Source organism: Topomyia yanbarensis, chromosome 1, assembly GCF_030247195.1.
Source record: "Topomyia yanbarensis strain Yona2022 chromosome 1, ASM3024719v1, whole genome shotgun sequence".
Lineage (NCBI taxonomy): Eukaryota > Metazoa > Arthropoda > Insecta > Diptera > Culicidae > Topomyia > Topomyia yanbarensis.
The window spans coordinates 32,097,030-32,117,711 of record NC_080670.1 but is presented as its reverse complement, the minus strand read 5'-3'; the positions used below and the strand labels follow the sequence as shown (position 1 = coordinate 32,117,711).

At 36.5% G+C, this 20,682-nt stretch overlaps 2 protein-coding genes across 8 annotated transcripts in view; one reads left to right on the top strand and one right to left on the bottom strand.

Annotated features, from left to right (window-relative positions):
* The window catches only part of LOC131677292 (suppressor of lurcher protein 1), a 97,325-nt gene that overhangs the window by 40,248 nt on the left and 36,395 nt on the right, over positions 1–20,682 (top strand). The gene's annotated exons all lie outside the window — the stretch shown is intronic.
* On the bottom strand, positions 9,496–19,014 carry LOC131677294 (uncharacterized). 2 transcript variants are annotated; one of them, XM_058957018.1, is made up of 4 exons: positions 18,857–19,014; positions 10,862–10,978; positions 10,585–10,769; positions 9,496–10,257 (listed from the first exon to the last, which is right to left on the bottom strand). In XM_058957018.1, the coding sequence occupies exons 2-4, from the start codon at positions 10,950–10,952 to the stop codon at positions 10,252–10,254; spliced, it is 282 nt and encodes a 93-aa protein (XP_058813001.1). In that variant the 5' UTR covers positions 10,953–10,978; positions 18,857–19,014; the 3' UTR covers positions 9,496–10,251. The 2 variants fall into 2 exon arrangements, with proteins under 2 accessions (XP_058813001.1, XP_058813002.1); XM_058957019.1 differs by having other exon boundaries at positions 10,591–10,769.

The following is a 20,682-nucleotide window of genomic DNA, read 5'->3' as shown; positions in this document are numbered from 1 at the left end:
GATTGAATGGGATACGACAGTATTGAATGATAGTTGTAAAACAATAAACTGGAAAGATATGCGGATCAGCGAAAAAACAACAGGCGTTCCATTGTTTGTGAACTGCTGTCATCAAACCATCATTAACCTACCACCAAACCTATGTTTTGTTTGCTCTAATAGACGTTCGCTACCAAAGCGGCACATCCAGTTCATCCTGGTTGATTACTAGAATCAATCAACAGTGGAAATGGCTGAATGAATTAACTGTGAACGGAACGGAGAAGAAAAACGTTTTTAATCCACCTAACAGTGTGATGAGACATTTCTTATAATTCTTATCACTCTCTTCTGATATTATATCGTTTGAAAACATTTAGAACTTGATGCTTCGCGATGTTTTTGATAACACATACTACATGGGATAGTGGCAGGACTCAGAGAATCGCTCAAATCAGCATAGGACAACATCAGTGCTAGAAATCTCAAACCAAATCAATGGGAAAGCGAAAAAATGGCCCATAAAATAGACATACCAACGAATTATTGTTAATGCTCTGTTAATAAAATATCTATATTGTGGTGGGAAAACTGAATTTTCCTAAAAGGGTTATATATTGTACTGAGCCAAAAAAATTTTTTTGAATCGATTTGAAGTTTATACTTTACTCAAATTTCCAACGCGACTGAGAACTAAGAAAATTTCATTTAATGAAATCGCAGCTCCTGATATCACGCTATCTCTGAAGTGCATGCGTGCATAGTTCCAAATTTTACTTCGACATCGACTTTTTCTAAAGGTGACTTCCCAGTAGTATCCTTGAATTGAATTATTATCGCTAATCCTAATGCCAAAGAACAAATAAAATCCTCTCGAAAACGAACCGTTTGGGAAAATCATCATCATTACTGGAATTTTCATTTTCACGAATCTTTTCGATAACCTTCCGTCACTTGCGTTAATGCACTGGATGCACAGTGCTCTGAAAATCTAGCGAAATTGTCTTAGGGCACCAGCGGGAGAGTTTAATCTGTAAAGAATACTAAAAATTAATTTCTATTCCATAATTTTCAGTTCAGCAATTCGAGAGATCGTGCTCACCGCAAGCCAAGAAAAATAGACTACGTTGTGAAGCGATGGTCACTATTTATTAAAAAATCACGGTTAAAGAAAAAATTAAACTATTAAAAAATTTCAAATAGCTTATAATTTTCACAAACTTTTTGGGAAAAATTGTTTAATAAGCTTTCGTAATATTGTGTGGGAAAAAAGCTGAAAATTTCAGCATTTTCTCTATCTGCAACATATAAACCCTTAAGTATACCAATTAATTGGTATACGAATTTGAATATTTTGGAAGAAGTCTATAAAATAACCCCTTGAAAGCTACCTAAAAATTGTTGTAGTTCGATGCAATAAAAAAATCCCCAAAAATGAAATGTACCTATTAATGTTAAACACAGTGAATAATACATACAATAAAGATCCATTTTTATCAATCTCATGGTGTATTTTAGGATGACAAAATGGGGACATTGCCTAAATCGGGCAATTTTTTTAAAATATTCTTCCCGTCCCTTGATGTAATCTGATAACTATTTCTGATTATGATGAACTTTTTATTTTTGCATATTTCCATCTTCATGATAAGGAAAACATGCTCAAGAAAGGATTTACTCGAATTCAGTCTTGTTCGTCTGCTAGAGCCCATCAAACATATGTTCATTTTTGGCTGATAAAATCGGGGTTTCAATGTGTTATAATAGAGATTCAGCATTCGAAGAAGTTTCTTGTGAACGAGTGTAGAACGACTTTGTTTCTACTTACTTGAAATCAGCGCCGTAGCCAGAAATTCGGTTAGGTGAAAATCGATCATAATTCCGAAACCGTAATTTTTGAAGTTTTAAAATTATGCAGAATTATTTTTTCAGAAAATAGTAACAGAGTTCGTGTCTTTAGCGGATTTGTTGAGACTTTATTGTAGTCATGAATATTAACCTGAGAAAATTGGGGGGTTGTATGGTGTTAAACCCCAAAACCTTCTCTTGGCTACGCCGTTGCTTGGAGTTTTTTTTGTCGCTTTTCATTTTCCGATATGTTTCAGATCGATCCGATGGTTATAAGTTAGAAAAATTGCAGTCAGAAGGTTCGCACAAATGAACATTTTTGTACTAATAAGTTATCAAGTTCCTTCCAGACAACTTAGAAGTGTTCGGTGATTATTTCTAGCGGTTGTAGATAGTAAAATGAAATACAAAATTAGTTTTATCGAAATAATGTTTAGCTTATTTCAATGGATTATTACTATATTGAACAATAAATAGGCGACAAAGAGTAATCAACAAACAACAAGCCATAACTTTTAAAGTATTCAAAAAAGATATTTGAAGTCTTCAGTAAAGTTATTTGCAAAAGTAAGAGCTACAAATTTGCTGAAGGCATCGTTTCGATATAATCACTTCCAAGAAAATTTGTGAAAATATCTCACTCATAGGGGGATTAATCAGCAAAAGCACAATACCAAAAGAAAGGGCATATTGTCTACGTTAAGTTATCCGAAGATACTATTGACCTAAAATAAGCCGTTTTGGCGTTAATAATAGATTACATGTTTTTGGTCATATTTCTGGCAATGGGAAATGATAAAAATCTTTCGTCCGCATTTAATGTTAAATATCTCTTTTGATAACAGTCCGATTTCAACAATCTATAGCTTGTTCGAAAGGTATTCATTAAAGCTGTCTAAAAACATATAAATTGGTAATCTATATTGTCAATTTCGGCAGATAATTTTAAAAAACTGCAAAAAACGCCATTTTTACGCATTCAAACATTCATATCTTGGAAACTAAACATCAGAATCAAAAACAAATTAATAGCGTTCATACTGTTTTTTAGTTCTTTCATTTAAAATTGGTTTGGATAAGATCGGTTCAGCCATTGCTGAGAAACACGATTGAGAATTTGTCCGTTACATACACACACACACACACACACACACACAGACATTGTCCCAAATCGTCGAGCTGAGTCGATTGGTATATAAGACTCGGCCCTCCGGGTCTCGGAAAAAATCTTGAAAGTTTGAGCGAATTCTATACATTTCTTTTATAAGAAACGTAAAAAATGTGTCAACCAAATCCTGTATTCTACAATACTGATAACAAGTTTACTCTTTGCACAGACGGAGCTGCCGTACGTTTGTAAAAGATAATCTGCAAGAATTCTGGATATGTCGGATGTGATTGAAAACATTGTTCCCATCCTCAGGTTGAGGCAGTCAACTCCACCTTCAAACGGGTAATACCAATTCCAATGAAAAAAGAAACAACGCAGATGGTGAATGTGCAATGAACTAGCGAAATGCGAGAACAGGCAAACTGATTCCTCTGCCTGGGAAATGGGTTGCACAGTGGGGGGCGAACCCGTCGAAAAGGTGTCATATTCTTGCAATTTTGCTTCCCCTAGGAGAAAATTGGATTGAAACCGTTTCGTGCATAAAGGGTACAATATCTACAACTTTAGTTAGTAATGGATTTTCGTTTCGGCTTCGTCTCATCAGTAACTGGCAAACAGATTTGGTCTCTCGGGCAATAAAATTAACGTATGCATGATTTAAATTATCTTTTGGCTCCTTTTCTGTTCTGCAAAATCGAGTTCATTTTCCTTCAACGACTATAACAATTTTTCTTTCAAGATGGTCAAAATTACCACGTAACAATCTGGTCTTCATAACTACATACAGCGTTGTGTGGGATCAACGGTGATGAACGATGGGATGGAGTGGACCAAATACAGTTTAACAACTCGAATTTCGTAGTCCATACCAGGGAAGAAATTCATACATGTTCCAAATCTACAGGAAAGTACGTCTTCATTTTTTGTTGTTGCAATTTATATATTTGATAGGGAATTCTGAGCGACGAGATACTTGAATTTAATAGAAAGTTTGTTTTCGACAAAGTAATATAAATGAAAATATAAATGAAACAAACTAACAAATCATAACCCCACTGCGCGCTACTCGGTATCAGAACTGTCCTACTTCTACAACTTGCATGTAATTTGAAATCGGAACGACGAAAAAAAACAGAAGTCGAACGAAAGACCCGGAAATTAATAAAAAGTGATTTAGCAGCTTCCCGATCGAAAGCGCTTGGTTGGCGTCGTGTCAGGCCTGTTTTTCACCGGGTGACATTTACTATAGCCAGTGAAGTTAGGCACAGTCGAGTACAGAGCCGAGCGAAAGGATGTGCAATAAGATGCAGATTTTGCACCAGCTTCAATGTGAAACGTAAGATATAAAAATAAACACTAATGGAATACTGAAAAAAAACAGTTCAACAATTGACTGATTGCATTTACTACGCGCTATCCTGTGACACAGGAAATGGGAGTAAGGCGCGGCTGAGTGAGAAACAGAAAGACAAATCGTTTCCTGGCGTAATTTTACGCTTTGCTGCATCCTCTCGTCCGTGAAAATTGAGTTTGTTTTCTTTCTGTTTCCGCCTGGAAACGGATGTTTTCGTGTTGACATCGCGTTCGGGTACCGATCATCATTATTCAACACTGACGATGGTGGGGGCGCGACGGTGAACGGACAAACGCGTGTGGTAAAATTCTCAGGGTCAATTTTAAACGAGTTGTCGTTTGTTGCCGAATCGAGCTCACTATTTCAATGTTGGTTGGGGGAAGGGGGGGTTGCTAGAAATGCCACCCAAAACTTTTCGTTTCGTTTTAGGGTGGATTCACGACACGTGTGCTCTAGAGATTACTCTCCCCACGATGACGACGACAGCACCCATTAGGCGCAGTGATGTCAGATCGGCGTAAGTCCGATTCCGTAGATTTCATGTCATTCAATTTGGTCAGAAACAAGCTAAAAATGAGAATAAATCAGTAAAATTTGAGTTAGGAACTATGCAACGGAAAAACAGTCTACCTTCACTGAAAGAGTTAACAGGAAAATAGCACAAAAAATTTTGAGGATGAACAAAACAGATAATTTGGAGCATAAATGTAAATCAGTATTATTAAATAACCAAACAACAGTAAAACAGATTCACAATCGCAGCGCAAGAGGAAGAACTGCAAAAAAATCGTAGCACTACCTGGACACCAGCAGCGACGATAGCACGGACGAGAACAATATCTCCAAATAAAAGGATCTGAGGAATATTTATGTGCTACTACGAGATGTCATAAAAAACCTTAACCGCCAAGGAAAAGACTCTCAACACACCTATTGTAATATGGATAAATATCCTGATTTTATGAATATACAGAAGACCAAAGGCTCCGTTGAGCTCATGCATCGAACTGCGTAATACCAAATCAATAAAAACCAATTTAAATTTCTCGAATTTATCTTAAGCTAGACTTAAGTGGTACAGATCATTATTAAAAATCGCAATTTTCTTTTGCTTTTGCTAGAGTGCTTCAACTGAATCTGCAAAGCTGGAGTTTCGGATGGGCTTCCTGACAGAATCATTCACTACAATTACAGACGAGACGGGATTTGTATTGCGATATTGAGTTTTTAGAGCAGTTTTATTATGGTATTTATAAGTCCTCCAAATGATTACCTGATCGCCGGGGTGTTTTCATGTTTGCGAGATTGCGGGTGTAAATGTGCGAGGAAAATCGCGAAGGATTTGAGCGTTTGTATGTATGCTAGTGTATAAAATTGATTATATAACCGTGTGAACATTTGCATCAGGGAATCAGATAAAGGCCCCTTCATAGTTTATCAAATGTCAAAGTAAGCTCGAATGTCAAATTTCACATTATTTGGACAATTTCAGACCACCGCCCACTTCGCTTAAAGCTTTTGACAATGGCACTATGGAAAAATATGAGGAAAAACATATTAAATACTATAACTTTTCAAGTAGCGCTCAGAAAATTAGGTTATACTTTTCAACTTAGTATTTTTTTTTTCTTAAATGCGTTTATTTAGGCCCAAATGCGGTAGCTTAACAAGGCCGATAATTTACTTTCTTTAAGTACATAACTTAGTATTTAATGGAAATATTTCCATTTCTCGTAAAATAGAAAAAAATTGGGGTTTTGGTACATTTTATCTCCAAAATCGCCTATTGTTATTAACTTTTCTGCTCTATGTGGCAATTTATACATATTTTGCCGTTTTTTCTAATGGCAAAAACTCAGAAATCGAATGAAACCTTTTCGACCTTTGTCCGCATATAAATAACATAGGATCTAGGGCATTTTGTCATTCATATCTAATGTAGAAAATTCCTAGTAACAAAAGAAATAAAAATAGATTTTTCGGCACCTTGCCGTGAACGAGATTAGGGTAGTATGGACGTGACCGATTCATCATCGCATGGCGACAGGTTTCGGTATAATCGCAACTGAGACAGCGTTTATAAATTCTTAAATGGTAACACATTGACTTGATCATTAGAACGTGCTTCTGTATGCGATATTGCGGACGTAGGTGTGCGCAAATGATCGCGAGTACATATGTGCATGCGTGGCCAGATTTGTATTATCGCGAAGGGCACAAGCGTTTTCATGTGAACATGTCTGATCGCGTGAGCGTTTTTATGTTGCGTATGCTAGCGTGCGTGTAAATCCGCGTGTTTCAATTCGTTTATATAACCGTGAAGCCATTTGCATATATATTTGTGTGCTTTAGAACGTTCACGCGTGTCGTCATTCTAATGTTTAATTTTGATTGCACGGTTTAGAGGAAGGCAGAAAGTGACCTACTCCATCTCACTGGAATCTCCTACTATGCCGGCCTGAGACTTGTTGTCTAGGGTTCATAAGTTCCGTATTTTAGAGTGGTAGCTCCCGTGCGAGTACCATTCATGATCACGCAAAAGCGAGCGTTTGTATGTTGGTGCCTATGACCGCGTTTATAAAGTTTCACATGCTTACACATTGACTTAATCTTCGGGACGTTCTTTTGCTAGCAAGATCGTGGGTTTAGGTATGAATGATCGTGTTTTGTATTATCGCGAAGGACTCGAGCGCTTGTATTTTATTGTGCGTGTTTTTCCTACGGCATTGGCGTTTGGATGTCGTTAACGATAGCACGTTTCGAGCACTGTGTAGTCGTTTTCATACTTCCGTGTGCTTTTGAATGTCGCCGAGGTTCGAGATGAACGCACGACTCGTATACTACAATACATTAGATATTGTGACAATCATGCACAGAAAGGCAAAAACAGATTGACAAGAAAGCTGAAGAGGGTATAAGTAGGAAAACCATGCAGCAGGAAAATGCCCAATAAGCCCTATCAGCTTCCTTGATTCAATCAATATCTTAAAGCAACTTTCTGTTAGAGATCGATAGGTAGAGCTACAATTATGCTGAAGATTTTTTTTTTATTTTTTTATTATATGTAGAGGTTTTAACATTAGGGTCATTCGCCTCTTTTCGGGTTAGAGAAATCTCTGCCCCTATGTGCGGGGTTAAGAATCCAACCCAGATGAGCTGCGTACAAGGCAATCGATTTACCAAGTACGCTATGTCCGTCTCCTTTATGCTGAAGATGTTTGATATTCAATCAATCCCTTCAGCCTTGGGAGGGATAAATGCAGCCATTTTCGACAGATTTGCCGGCTAAATCGATTATTTTTAAGGAAATCGTCTGTGTTATAAGTTAGTGGTTCACGGAATCATTCGAATTGTTAACAATTTGGAAATATTCTAAGTTCATCTTCTTTTAATATGTTTAAAACAGTCTATTTTTTATTAAGTGAATCTACAAAAATTGTAAAAGTTATATAATCAAATTCCAAAGATCCAGAATATGCTAAAATCTAAAATTTATTGTGAAATAATATGTTCGTTAATTTTTCACTCTTCAAAATTTTTTCGAGATCATCCAAAATGCTTAACAAAATGTGACACCTTGAGGAAGGTATTTTCGAAACGTAAGATTTCAGGATCCAATTGCTCGACAGCGTTTGGGGAACCCAAGATCGGGCAACTTTCGGTTCTTTATTGTGTTACAAAGATTCCAAAAGCCCCTGCAACATATGTATCTTCGGATACGGAGTAGATGCCGTAAATTGATGTCTGACGCCATTTTTTAAAACCCAAAAAGGCGATTGCCAGAAGTCGATGCCAAACACTTGCATAATTCAATATCGGTTGAACCAAATGCTTTAAAACCCCAAAAAGTGTTTTTTTTCTGAAGGGGTTTGACGAGTATCTAGATATCTGACATCATTTCGAAATCCAAAATTGCGACCTCGGTTGAACAAAACATGTTTATATGCCCAACAATATGGACATTTTCAGAACGGTCTTGATGACTAGATGCCGGAAGTCGATGTCAATAGCTGTTAAAATCTAAGATGGAGAATTCTGGTTGAAAAACAACTATAACCCCATGCAAATGGATATTTTTGGGACTTCGGGTGGTCCTCCTCGAGCCGGCAGGGGTCCCTCCAGATGATTTGGTAGCGGATCAGCACCACACCGAGTTGCGCGGGTGATTTTTGTGCTGTAGGTACCGTGTTTGTTAACTGGTACGACAGAGATGTTTCGTTTCACCTTAAAGTCGCACCAAACCATTGATAGTGTATGATTCAGGCTGAAAAGGGTCCTTCTTTGAAGTCGTTTTCAAAATGAAGATGACGTCATTCTTGATACGGTAAAATCATTTCAAAATACGTAATGGTGATTTCATTTCAACAAAATTCCACTTAACTTCATAAATATGAATACTTTTGGAATGGTTTTAACCAGTAAACTTCTTAATAGCCCCAAAATATGGGTATTTTAAAAATGCACCTAATGAGAAGATATCGAAGGTCGAGGTAGAGTTAGCGCAACACCCTTTCTCTAAAATCCGAATTGATGTCACTGAAATAATCCACCGCTTTCAAACTCAGTAAATCAGTAGTAGCGCTAGGGTCTCGGAACAATTGCAAACGAGACGGAAAATGTCACCGTCAGCCGGAATCATAGAATAAAACATTCTAAAATATTTTGGATCTTTCTAAAAATGCGAAAAATCGGCCCGGTTGGCATCACTGAACTCAGACGTCCAAGTTCAGCACGTTCATCTGGGAACAAAAAAGAAAATCAATGTCTGCATCGTTATCCATCCCTATTCCACATGAGTAAGGATACTGACAGCATGCTGTCGTCTTCCAGTTCGCCAAACTGTTTACCCATATGCCACCCGACCGAGCGACCGTTGCCATCATCAGGGGAGGGGGGACAGGTTCAAAATTGTCAGAAATACACTCACATTCCACCAAGAGTTAGGGGGTAAGTCACACACGGTACTAAATCATGGCGAAAGGGCGCGCGCACTAAAAGTTACCTCCACGTTGACTGGACCAAAGAAGGGTTTTCGCTTTTCTTATATCGGCGTGCACGCGAGTGGTGAAAGATATATGTAAGCGGTTCTGAATTATGAATCGTGTCATAAATTATCAATGTTTTGTTACCGCCCGGATGAAGAAGGGGGTTGATCTGGTTCCAGATAAGCCACCGAAACCCCCACAAAAAGAAAAATCTATCATCCCGTTTTTAGGTCTTTTTATTTAACTCGTTTTTGTCATAGTTACAGCCTTGATTACAAATAAAACACTAACAGTACACGTAGTATAAATGAAAAGAAAAATAGAGGTTCTTATATATCTTCCATTTCTGGTATTGATTTTCTAGTTAAACTCTGTTCACATTTTCTCTGAGCTACCTTAAATTATATTGGTTAGTTAATATGTTTTTCAATATGTTATTTCTTCTATCCAGCGCGTCTTTTTTTCTTGATGTTTGCTTTCAGCTGTGTTTCTGATGTTTTCTTCTATACTCTAAATTTGTCCGATGTTCTAAGTTGTCGCCATAAAAAAAACAAATGTTGAATCTTCTTGGAGAGCAGGAGTTGCCACGTTTGCTGGTCATCGTTTTTCTTCGTTATCTTCTTACATTTAAGTGTCTCTTTGGGTCTGTGGTATGGAGCCTTCTTCCGCTCTATTTTGTGTGCAAGTGTTTTATTTTGTTCGATTTTCGTGTTTAGAACAGTTGATCGATTGATTGTCTCATTGCAATAATGATAGTTGAATGTTTTTTAACAGTACAGTAAATAGATGGTTGAGAGAGATGGAACCATCTGTGAGTTGTTGTCATGTATAGTTGTCAGACTGGTTGATGTTGGTACAGTTCAACACGGTGTGTGAATGTGAGGGAGGTCGCCAAAAAAAGTCATATATTGTTCGAAATTTTCATTTAAATTATCGGCATGGTAGTCGAATGGTCCAAGGTCGAACCGCACATCTTAACGCTGTGAATGAGAGAGAGAGAGAGAGCACAACATTTGTAAGTTCCCAAGGCTGAAGCGGTTATATTTCACTCGCCAAAGCGAGATAAGTTGACGAATGTCAATCAAATGCCGAAAGAATTCACTGGCAGATGGGTACTACAGTTGGTGATGGATTTTTAAAAATACTTTAAATCTCATTATCGTTCATCTCGCCGCCGCACTGTTGTCGACATAGAACGACAGAAATAGCTCTGATCTCATCCAACCTTTCAAGTTTCAAGGCAGATAAGATCGCCGTGTTAGTCTAATCGAAACCGGTGAGTGAAGGTTAGTCATGTCGACACTTACACTTACGGCAAAGTCGCGTGTATTGATCTTCCTTGGGGTCACACCGTAGGTATCCTTGCTGACCGGGTTGTAGTGGTAGCCGGGAGCACGGATGCGCTCGACGGCACACGTCGAGTCGGAGTAGCTGGAGCTTTCGAACGAGGACTGGTAGCCGCGCTTCTCCTTGGCGACGATGTCCTGGGATCCTATAGGGGGTTGAAATTCGAAACGGAAATGAGTGGATTGATAAGTCTCGTGCCTGCGCATTGGCAGGGAATGGCTGGTCACCACCACTTACCCTTCAGGGACTTCAGGTAGGTGTTAAAGAAGCGAGCCTTCTTGCTGATTGGCTCGTAGCTGCCGATCATTTCCAAATGTTGCCTAAACATTTTCGTTTGACTTTGATGGTTTTTGGCTGTGCAGGGGTAGTATAATTGGTATTTTTTAAATTACTTTTGATAATCCAAAGTTTTTGCTAGTGTCTTTAATTTAAAACGCTTCGATGGTAGTTTGTTCGGGATTGTGATACTTTTGTCACTACATTGTACGAAAATTCAGATGACATACAACTAATAAGTAGGGACTTCACGATCGCGTGTATCATCGTGAAGGGCTCGAGCGGCATGACTTTCAAAACATAATCCATGCAATCAAACCATCTAAAATGACGAAGTTTGGTACGCTTATTGACAGCAGAAAAAATAACATTTCCGCACATAGTCAGAGTTATCTTTTTGGATATAATCTATTCTAGAGTCACCCTTATTTTCAATGACTACTACACTCCAAATGAAGGAATATTTTTCAGATGTTTCCTCCATATAGCAGTACATATAATAGAACAACCAAGCTTACACAGCTTTGTGGACAATTAAAAAATCCATTTTCTAGTCTCAATTTTCAATTTAGCATTTTCTATTGTCCATTTTGTATTTTGTGTTTTAAATTTTTAATTTCCAATTTTGAATCTTAAATTTTGAATTTTGAGGTTTGGGTTTGAGTTTTAAATTTTAAATGTTGAATTTTCACTTCTCGATTTTAAATTTCCAATTTTCATATTGCAATTTTCAATCTTTAATTCTCCATTATCCAATTCGAATTATCCATTGTCCATTGTCATTTTGCAGGTTCCATTTTCCATTTCCGTTTTGCATTTTCCATTTTCTATTACTTATGATCTATTACCAATTAGCAGTTACTTATTATCTATTGCCTATTACCTACTATCAAATAGCTATTATCTATTATCTATTATCTATTATCTATTATCTATTATCCATTATCTATTATCTATTATCTACCATCTACCATCTACCATCTATTATCTATTATTTATTATCTATTATCTATTATCTATTATCTATTATCTATTATCTATTATCTATTATCTATTATCTATTATCTATTATCTATTATCTATTATCTATTATCTATTATCTATTATCTATTATCTATTATCTATTATCTATTATCTATTATCTATTATCTATTATCTATTATCTATTATCTATTATCTATTATCTATTATCTATTATCTATTATCTATTATCTATTATCTATTATCTATTATCTATTATCTATTATCTATTATCTATTATCTATTATCTATTATCTATTATCTATTATCTATTATCTATTATCTATTATCTATTATCTATTATCTATTATCTATTATCTATTATCTATTATCTATTATCTATTATCTATTATCTATTATCAATTATCTATTATCTATTATCTATTATCTATTATCTATTATCTATTATCTATTATCTATTATCTATTATCTACTATCTATTATCTATTATCTATTATCTATTATCTATTATCTATTATCTATTATCTATTATCTATTATCTATTATCTATTATCTATTATCTATTATCTATTATCTATTATCTATTATCTATTATCTATTATCTATTATCTATTATCTATTATCTATTATCTATTATCTATTATCTATTATCTATTATCTATTATCTATTATCTATTATCTATTATCTATTATCTATTATCTATTATCTATTATCTATTATCTATTATCTATTATCTATTATCTATTATCTATTATCTATTATCTATTATCTATTATCTATTATCTATTATCTATTATCAATTATCTATTATCTATTATCTATTATCTATTATCTATTATCTATTATCTATTATCTACTATCTATTATCTATTATCTATTATCTATTATCTATTATCTATTATCTATTATCTATTATCTATTATCTATTATCTATTATCTATTTTCTATTATCTATTATCTATTATCTATTATCTTTTATCTATTATCTGTTATCTATGATCTATTATTATCTATTACCTATTATCTATTTTCTACTCTCTACTTGCTAGGTTGTATTTTCATTTTTTATTTTTTCCTATTTTGTACTTGCTGTTCTCAATTTTCCGGCTCCAACTTCTATTTCCCGATTTTTTATTCAAATTTTCAAATCTTCCAATTTTTCACTTTAACACTTTGTCAGTCCTTGAATTTAATGGTTTTTCAGTCTGATAGTTTCCATTTTTTCCAATACATTTTTTTCCAATCCTCCCACTTTCCAATTTTCAAATTTCTCGATTTTTCAAATTTTCAACTTCCCACAGCTCCAGCTTTCCAATTTTGCAGTTATCTAATTTTCCAGTTTTTAAATTTACCAATTCCCTTGAATCCAATTTCACGATTTTTCAGTGTTTCAGTTTGCCAATGCTTTTATTTTCCAATTTTCAGCTTTTCCAATCTGCTGCAGTTCTAGTTCTTAAAATTTCTAAATTGCGAATTTTCCGGGCATGAAAATTCTATTCTATTTTCAGAAATGTTCTATTTTCCATTCTTTTCATCATTTAATTTCGCAAAATTCAGGTTTACTACATTCTCAATTTTCCTGTTTTCAGAATCACAGATTTTCAATTTTTTTTAAATTTTTCTTTTTCCCGAATTTTTAATTTTGGAATTTTCCGCTTTTCCAATCTGCTTCATTTCTAGTTTTCCAAACTTATAAATTATGAATTTTCCATGCCCAATTGTTCTATTTTATGTTTTTTCATCTATTTAATTTCCCAAAATTCAGGTTTAACATTTTCTCAATTTTCCGATTCTCAGAACCATCGACTTTTATTATTTTTTTTTGTTTACAATTTTTCCGAATTTTCAATTATGGAATTTTCCAAATTTTTAAATTCCCAGAACTCAGGTTTACCAGTTTCTCAATTTTGCGAGTTTCAGAACCAGCAACTTCAGGTTTTTTTTTCAATCATTTCATTCGCTAATTTCCTAATTCTTCATTATTCCAAATTTTCCAATTTCTCAATATGTCAAATCGACAATTGTACCAACATTCAATTTGTCAATTATCCAAATTATGATTTTTAAATTTTCTGGATGTCGTTTTATCCAAGCCGTAAAGTTCTCAATTTTTCATTAGTTTCAATTTTTCAAGCTTCCAATTGATTAATTTTACAGCTTTTTTCATGTATCAATCCTTTATATTCCAGTTTGCCCATTTTCGAATTTCCAAATCTTCCAATTTTTTAAATGGCCCATGTTCCAATTCGCTAAAATTCCACCATTGTTGGTTATCAATTTTCCAATTATAAATATTTTAATGCTTCGATTCACAATTTTCTGTATTTTTAAATTACAATCTTTCATTTGTAATTGTAATTTTTTATTTTTCCATTTTCCAATCGTCCAATTGATGGATTTTCTAATTTGTTCATCTTTCAATTTGTTAGTTTTCCAATTCTTTAATTTCCCAACTTACCAATTTTCTAAATCGCCCATTCGTCAATTTTTAAATTCTCCAGTTTACAAAATTCCAGTAATCTAATTTTTCAGCCAATTTTCTAATTTATCATTATTCCAGTTTGCTGCTTTCCAATTTTTTTTTCTTATATAACAATTTCCCAAAAATTCCAATCTTGGAATTTTTCAATTTTTTACATTTCCAAATTACAATTTTCTAATTTCAAAATTTACTAAATCGCCAAATTCAAAATTTATGTGTAATGTTTCCAATTCCTTCATTGTTCAGCTTGCCAATTTGCGAATGCTTCGATTTCAAAATATTCCAATTTGTAGATCGCCAATTTACCAATTTCTCACTTCTCCTATTTTTCTAAATGCTAGTCATTCATTGTTCCAAATTCACTAAATTCTAGGTTTCCATAATTATGTCTTCAAACTTTTCAACTCTCTGGTTTTCCAATACAATTTGCTAATTTTTCTTTTCCGATTGGCAATTCTGAAACTCGGAAAATTGAGAAACTGCAGTTTTGGGAAATAAAGGAACAGAAAATATTAATATTGAAAAATTAACATTTTGAAAATAAAATTTTTCAGTTTTCCAATTTTAAAATTCAAATCCTGTTTTTTCGTTTCATAAATTTTCTAATTTTTCAGTTTACCAATCATCCATTTTGCAGTTTTCAATTTTAAAAATTAATTTTTTTTCGATTATCTAAATTTCAAAGTTTATAAATTTCCCTATTACAACTTTCAAATTTCAACTTGCGCAATTTTCTAAATCGCCACGATTTTTCATATCGGATTCAATATAAAAGATTTCTGACCATAATTTTAAAATGAAGATTTCAGAAACTAATCTGCACGAAACTACTAAATTTTCCTCGAATCGGAAATTCAATTCCAGAGATATCCGCATTACCGCAATTTAGCTTAACCTTATCATACCCAACGTTTCTCTAGTGCATGTATGGTTCCAAAACTATTTTTCCTTGAAAACAATGGATTCAATAGAAGAAACATGAAACCAATTTTTTCATAAAGATAGCTGCTTCTCTCGCTGTGCTAGAAGATGCTCAATTTTTACCTTCCAAAACTCAATACAATTCTCCTAAAATGTTTGTAAAAGTCCAATTGCGTCGAATACTTAGTCGAAGGCAGTCGAAATTGCTAGATTTAATCAGTCTTCAAAAATATAGCAAAATTAACTGTGTCGTCGCCAACGTAAACAGTCCCTGACAGAACTGCGCCAAAGGAATCCAATCGGACTAATTGCAACAATTTCAGTTCTAGAGCCAACACAGCTAGTGCTCAAATGAAAGGTAATAGTCACATTTACTAGTCTTCATTGTTTTTGTGAGCAGATCTTACCTAAATAAGACGATATAGCTGTTTAAAACCGTTGTTTATAAACAATATGGGCGTGAGGTATTAAAAAGCCTAAATATCAGCTGATTAGCTACGGAGTAATGGCAACACAAATTACAATAGAAGTATGCTTATCACGATATCTCATTGACGGGCAAGGGGACGGCATAGCGTAGTTCGTAAATCGATTGTCTTGTACGCTGCTCACCAGGGTTCGGGATTTTTCTAACCCGAAAAAAGAGGCGAATGACCCTTAGGTTAAAACTTCTATAATCGAAATAAAAAAGAATTCCATTAACCTCCTATTTGTTATATATCGACGGGATAGGTTGAAACGAAAAAAACGAATTTTACGTATGCTCCGTTAAATATTGTTGGAATCGGTTATCTGGTTCCAGTGATATGGATCAATATCGAAATTTTCGTCTAAAAACTCTACTACCGAAATGTAGTAACTATTTCGCCAGTCTAGTAGATCATTTGATAGTCAAAGATGATCTCTTTGGTTACAAAATAAGGTAAAGTAGATGGCAAAATTATAGTTTGAACAATTTTTAAGTGAGTGGGTATCGAACGATCTCATTCTACAATGGCAAAAACTAAGGAAATTCTATATCCACTTGAGCCATTTTCTTTTCAATTTTGTAGAAATCATCGATATAATCAAAGACAGATTTCACGCCTTGCCTTGACACATCTTTGTACAATCAACTAACCAGTTCTTCCATTCAACCCAGTCCCTTATGATTCATCCCGAAGTTATGCAATACCAAGTCGGTGGCGATAGCCGGAAACAAGCAGCGCGGCGGCAAAGATATTCGTTCGCTCGTTGCTCTCGTAGTGTACTAGCAGTGCTTTATGTTGCCTGCCAAGAGTAAAACACGCGTTGAATAAAAATGACCAACGTGAAGAAGGAAAAATGACGGGCGAAAAGAGGGACCACATTCGCGGGATGGTCAGTGGGGGAGGAGGATTCGCCCAAAACGTAATTTCGCATAATTTTAAAAATAGTTCAAATTGCAGTACGTTTTGTTTTGCGCTCTGCCATCGGATCGAAGTGAAGACAGGAATTTCGTTATTCCCTCACACGTCTGGGTACCAGAGTAGCGGGGGGACAGGACATGACTGCTGGTACATTGGATCGCAAATTTGGTCATCGATAAAACACGACACGAAACAGCGAGAGATGTCCAATTGATTAATGATGATAAATGATATGCGCGGCTTAGGTCTGTTGCCTGCCTATCGCAATCCAGGTCTAGGAAGTAGATACCAAACCAAGCAGGGTGCAGATGTCATATTTCACACTTGCTTGAATTCGGCCGGAGATGAATTGGCCAGCATCTGCACTGGTTTTGCGGTCAATGAAAATGGGAAGTGAACGGAAGAAGAGAGCACCGGGAAACATGCTGAAAATTAAATTTTATTTTAGTCAGTGTTAATAAACCCTGTTCGGTCCGTTTTGTTTGACACTTGAATATATTTTGGCATAAAAAGGATCCTTAACGTCATGGTTGAAGTGTTTCTAAAAAATCAGTATTTTCATTATAACCTATATAAAAATCCAAATGCTAGGTCGTAGAGGGTTAATTTCGACGTGGAAGCATAACACTCTAGATTTATGCTCGAGCTGTTCGCTTCTGGTTCCAATGCTCTTGTTGTGAAAGTGTGAAATTCAGAAGTTCAACGAATCATGGAAAATGACGAGGCGCAACTTTGATGGAAGCGCGTCGTACATTGCTCGTTGTACAATAGTAGGCCGTCTGCCAGTTGAACTTTGCAGGATCATAACTAATTTGTAAATTTGATAAATGTGGTGTGCATTACAACCAACAATGAACAGTTTTTATTTTCAAACTATTGAAATAAACGTTGGATATATTTAATTTGGAAACCATGTATCCCATTAGTTCGAAATGGAGAGATGAGAAATAATCATCTTTAAATTAAAAGTTATTCGTATTCAATCGTCAAGCTACTTTTTTTCATTCAAAACCTGTCACTTTTTACAGCTCCGATTTCAAAAGACTCACGTCAGGCAACGATAAAAAAACGGTAACTAAGTGTGCTACCTTCATTGCAGCGCGTTAAGGTCGCATCGAAAATATTTTAAAAATATCAAGCACTCTGGTTCTGGTAGTAAAAGTGCGGCACGTTGCGTCTCGGAAAATCGCACATTTTTCTATCCTCGGATCTCGCGAAAAGTAGCAAAAACCGCACACATTTCGCACCATTTTCTTCTCTCAACTTACTCCCAGCTTAAATAGATCATGGTTCATCACTTGAAATGCGTACGCGCATTATGTGAAAAACAAAGATAAAATTATCAGAGTGTTCCTTCTGTAACTCGGCGGCGCTTGCTCTCTTAGAGAACATTGTTCTATTTGCTTTCAGTACTCGAGACCAAGAAGAGCACACTATTTTTAGCGCACACCACAGCCAGAGACCAGATAGGTCGAACGGCGCCGGAAAATCTGGGGATCGGCAAATTCACAATCTGGATGGCTTTTCGAAAATTAATCGTATCCAACCGCAGAGTCGACAAAATTGAATTGCATCAAATTAACTCAAAGTCAATGAGCTCACAAACACACACACACACGCACACCCTCCCTGCCTCCTCCGCCGGTGTGGGATAACTGAAATTGGCAATTTGTCACACCGCAACGCATCGGAAAGGCCTCCCTCTGACCTTTCCGGCCAGTCCCAGTTGGCAATTTAATTGGGTTTCAACATATGTTGTACGGGGTAGCGCATCGGTTAAATTAATTTGATTTTCTCACTTGGCACTTTAATGAGCAAAAAATTAAGGTCCTCCAATGTTTCACCACTTCATTTCAGTTCGTGTTTGAATTACGAAAATTAAACTCCAATTGCAAAAAAAAATCAAATTTCAATTATGTTCTCTGATCACAACGAAAATGTCCTTTTTCCCTTATCGCAGTAGGCGAGTCGGAGCTTTCACACGTGCACACAACACCACCACCCACTCCAATAAAAAAAAATGCGTCCGGCCGATCATCATCCCCCGTCAAAAACCGACTTTCTTCCAGTTGAAATCTTTTCCACTCACAAACCGGGCCACCACACCAGCCAACAATAAAACACCCCCGCCTGAGCTTTTTCTTCAATCAATGTGTAAATGCCACCACACTTAACAAACATACCGGATCCTCGACGAAATTCAACTGCTCTTTTTGCAAGATATCTCAAGACTGATTAGAGTGATACTGGCCAGGCACTAGCAAAGCCCCGCACGAAAAAGATCACCTCCTGTCCGGCTGACTGTCGCTTGCTTCGATGTTTGGCTCTGTGTAAGTGTACGGGGTGCCTTTTTCTATCCTGGGCAACCTGGGTCCGGTGCTCCCCCCACCAGACCCACCCACCAAGACCGACAATCATCAGCGCTCTCCATTCGATCTCGTTCGGGGGGAAAAATCGTACGACTAGCTGTGAACGGAACCCGACCGACGGCGGCTCTCGCTGCCGCCGCTGATGATCGTCGTCGTCGCCGTCGTCGTCAGCCAAACACCACACAACGCATACATAACATAATGAGCAGCATTGGCGCTGCCGCGCATTTGCACGAATGAAAGAGACAGCAGATAGGTGTTTTTGGGGGTTTGGATCGGGAATCGATTTTAAAAATACTCATCCCACACCATACCGTTCGTACCACGCTGTTCGGAGGTGAAGATCACGTTTAACCAGGTACTACCGTTTGGGAGCGAAGAGTACACAAAGGCATAGACATTGGTGATCGTTAAGGAATGCTCGTGATTTGCTATTCTTCTTCTTCTTTTAGTTTTCGATGGCCGCGGTAAGGTGAATCAAGGGCACACTAGTTAGCCAATTACGCTTGGGATTTAATCGATTTGACAGAAAACATGTGTTACTTGATTTATGCACTGCTTGGAACGGAGACTGGGCAATGGCCGTGTCGATTTTAGCGGTTCAGTAATTATTACGGAACTCCCTTTTTAGTTTTTTGAAATAAGTAAGTGATTTTTGGAGAGTCTTCGAAAATTGTTACCCGACACGACGTGTCGATAGGTGAATAAAGTTCTAAAATGGGTACAGAATTCCATGAACTGAATTTTTTTTTTCGAGAGTTGTCCTACTGGAGCTGTAGAGCTAGGTTCTCGGAAGGGCTCCCCGTCAGAATCACATACTACAATTTGCAGACGAGACAGGCAATGTCGCCCAATAAAACACTGCATTAGGCCAATTGTAGCGGGTCGTGATTCTGAATGTGATATTCATTGCACGGTTCAGGTATGTGCGGGCGTAGGGACTCGCGATCGCGTGTATCATCGCGAAGGGCACGAACAATTGTACGTTAACGTGCTCGATCGCGTGTGCGTTTGTATGTCGCGTGTGCGTTTGTATGTCGCGTGCGCGTTTGTATGTCGCGTGTGCTAACGTGTATGAACTTCGCGTGTATAAATTCTATTTGATAACCGTGTGCCTTTCGTATATTCGCGTGGGTCCTAGAATGATCGCGCGCGGACCGTGAATCTGATACTTAATTTTTGATGTACGGTTCAGATTCCAGAAGAAAGTGGGTTCTTACATATCATTAGAATTCCCATTCATGTCGCCGTAGAACGCGTGGTCTAGTGGATATGAGCTTTATTTTTTTTATTGATCCAACTGAATGTATGGACCTAAATTGCTAGAATGAAGGCTAAAGATTTCCGGACGTGACCAATTCATGCGCGCTTGCGGGTTCGCGTTTGAGACCGCGTTTGTAACGTCGTAAGTACTAAAATTAAAACAATTGCCGGAGTGTTATCAAGTTTACGCGATCGCGGGCATAGGTGTGCGTAGATGATCGCAAAGGGCTTAAGCGTTCGTATGTTGACGTGTTTGTCGCGTGTGCTCGCGTGTATGTGACTTCGCGTGTATAAATTCGATTTTGAAACCCTGCGGCCATTCATATATTCGCGGACCGTCATTCCGATCTTTAGCTTTCGGTGTACGGATCACATTC

Bases quoted from the DNA above. Each gene is read 5' to 3' on its own strand.
- LOC131677294 (XM_058957018.1), bottom strand. From the start codon at position 10,952: ATGTTTAGGCAACATTTGGAAATGATCGGCAGCTACGAGCCAATCAGC. The intron at 10,770-10,861 runs GTAAGTGGTGGT...AACCCCCTATAG, and splicing joins CTACCTGAAGTCCCTGAAGG to GATCCCAGGACATCGTCGCC.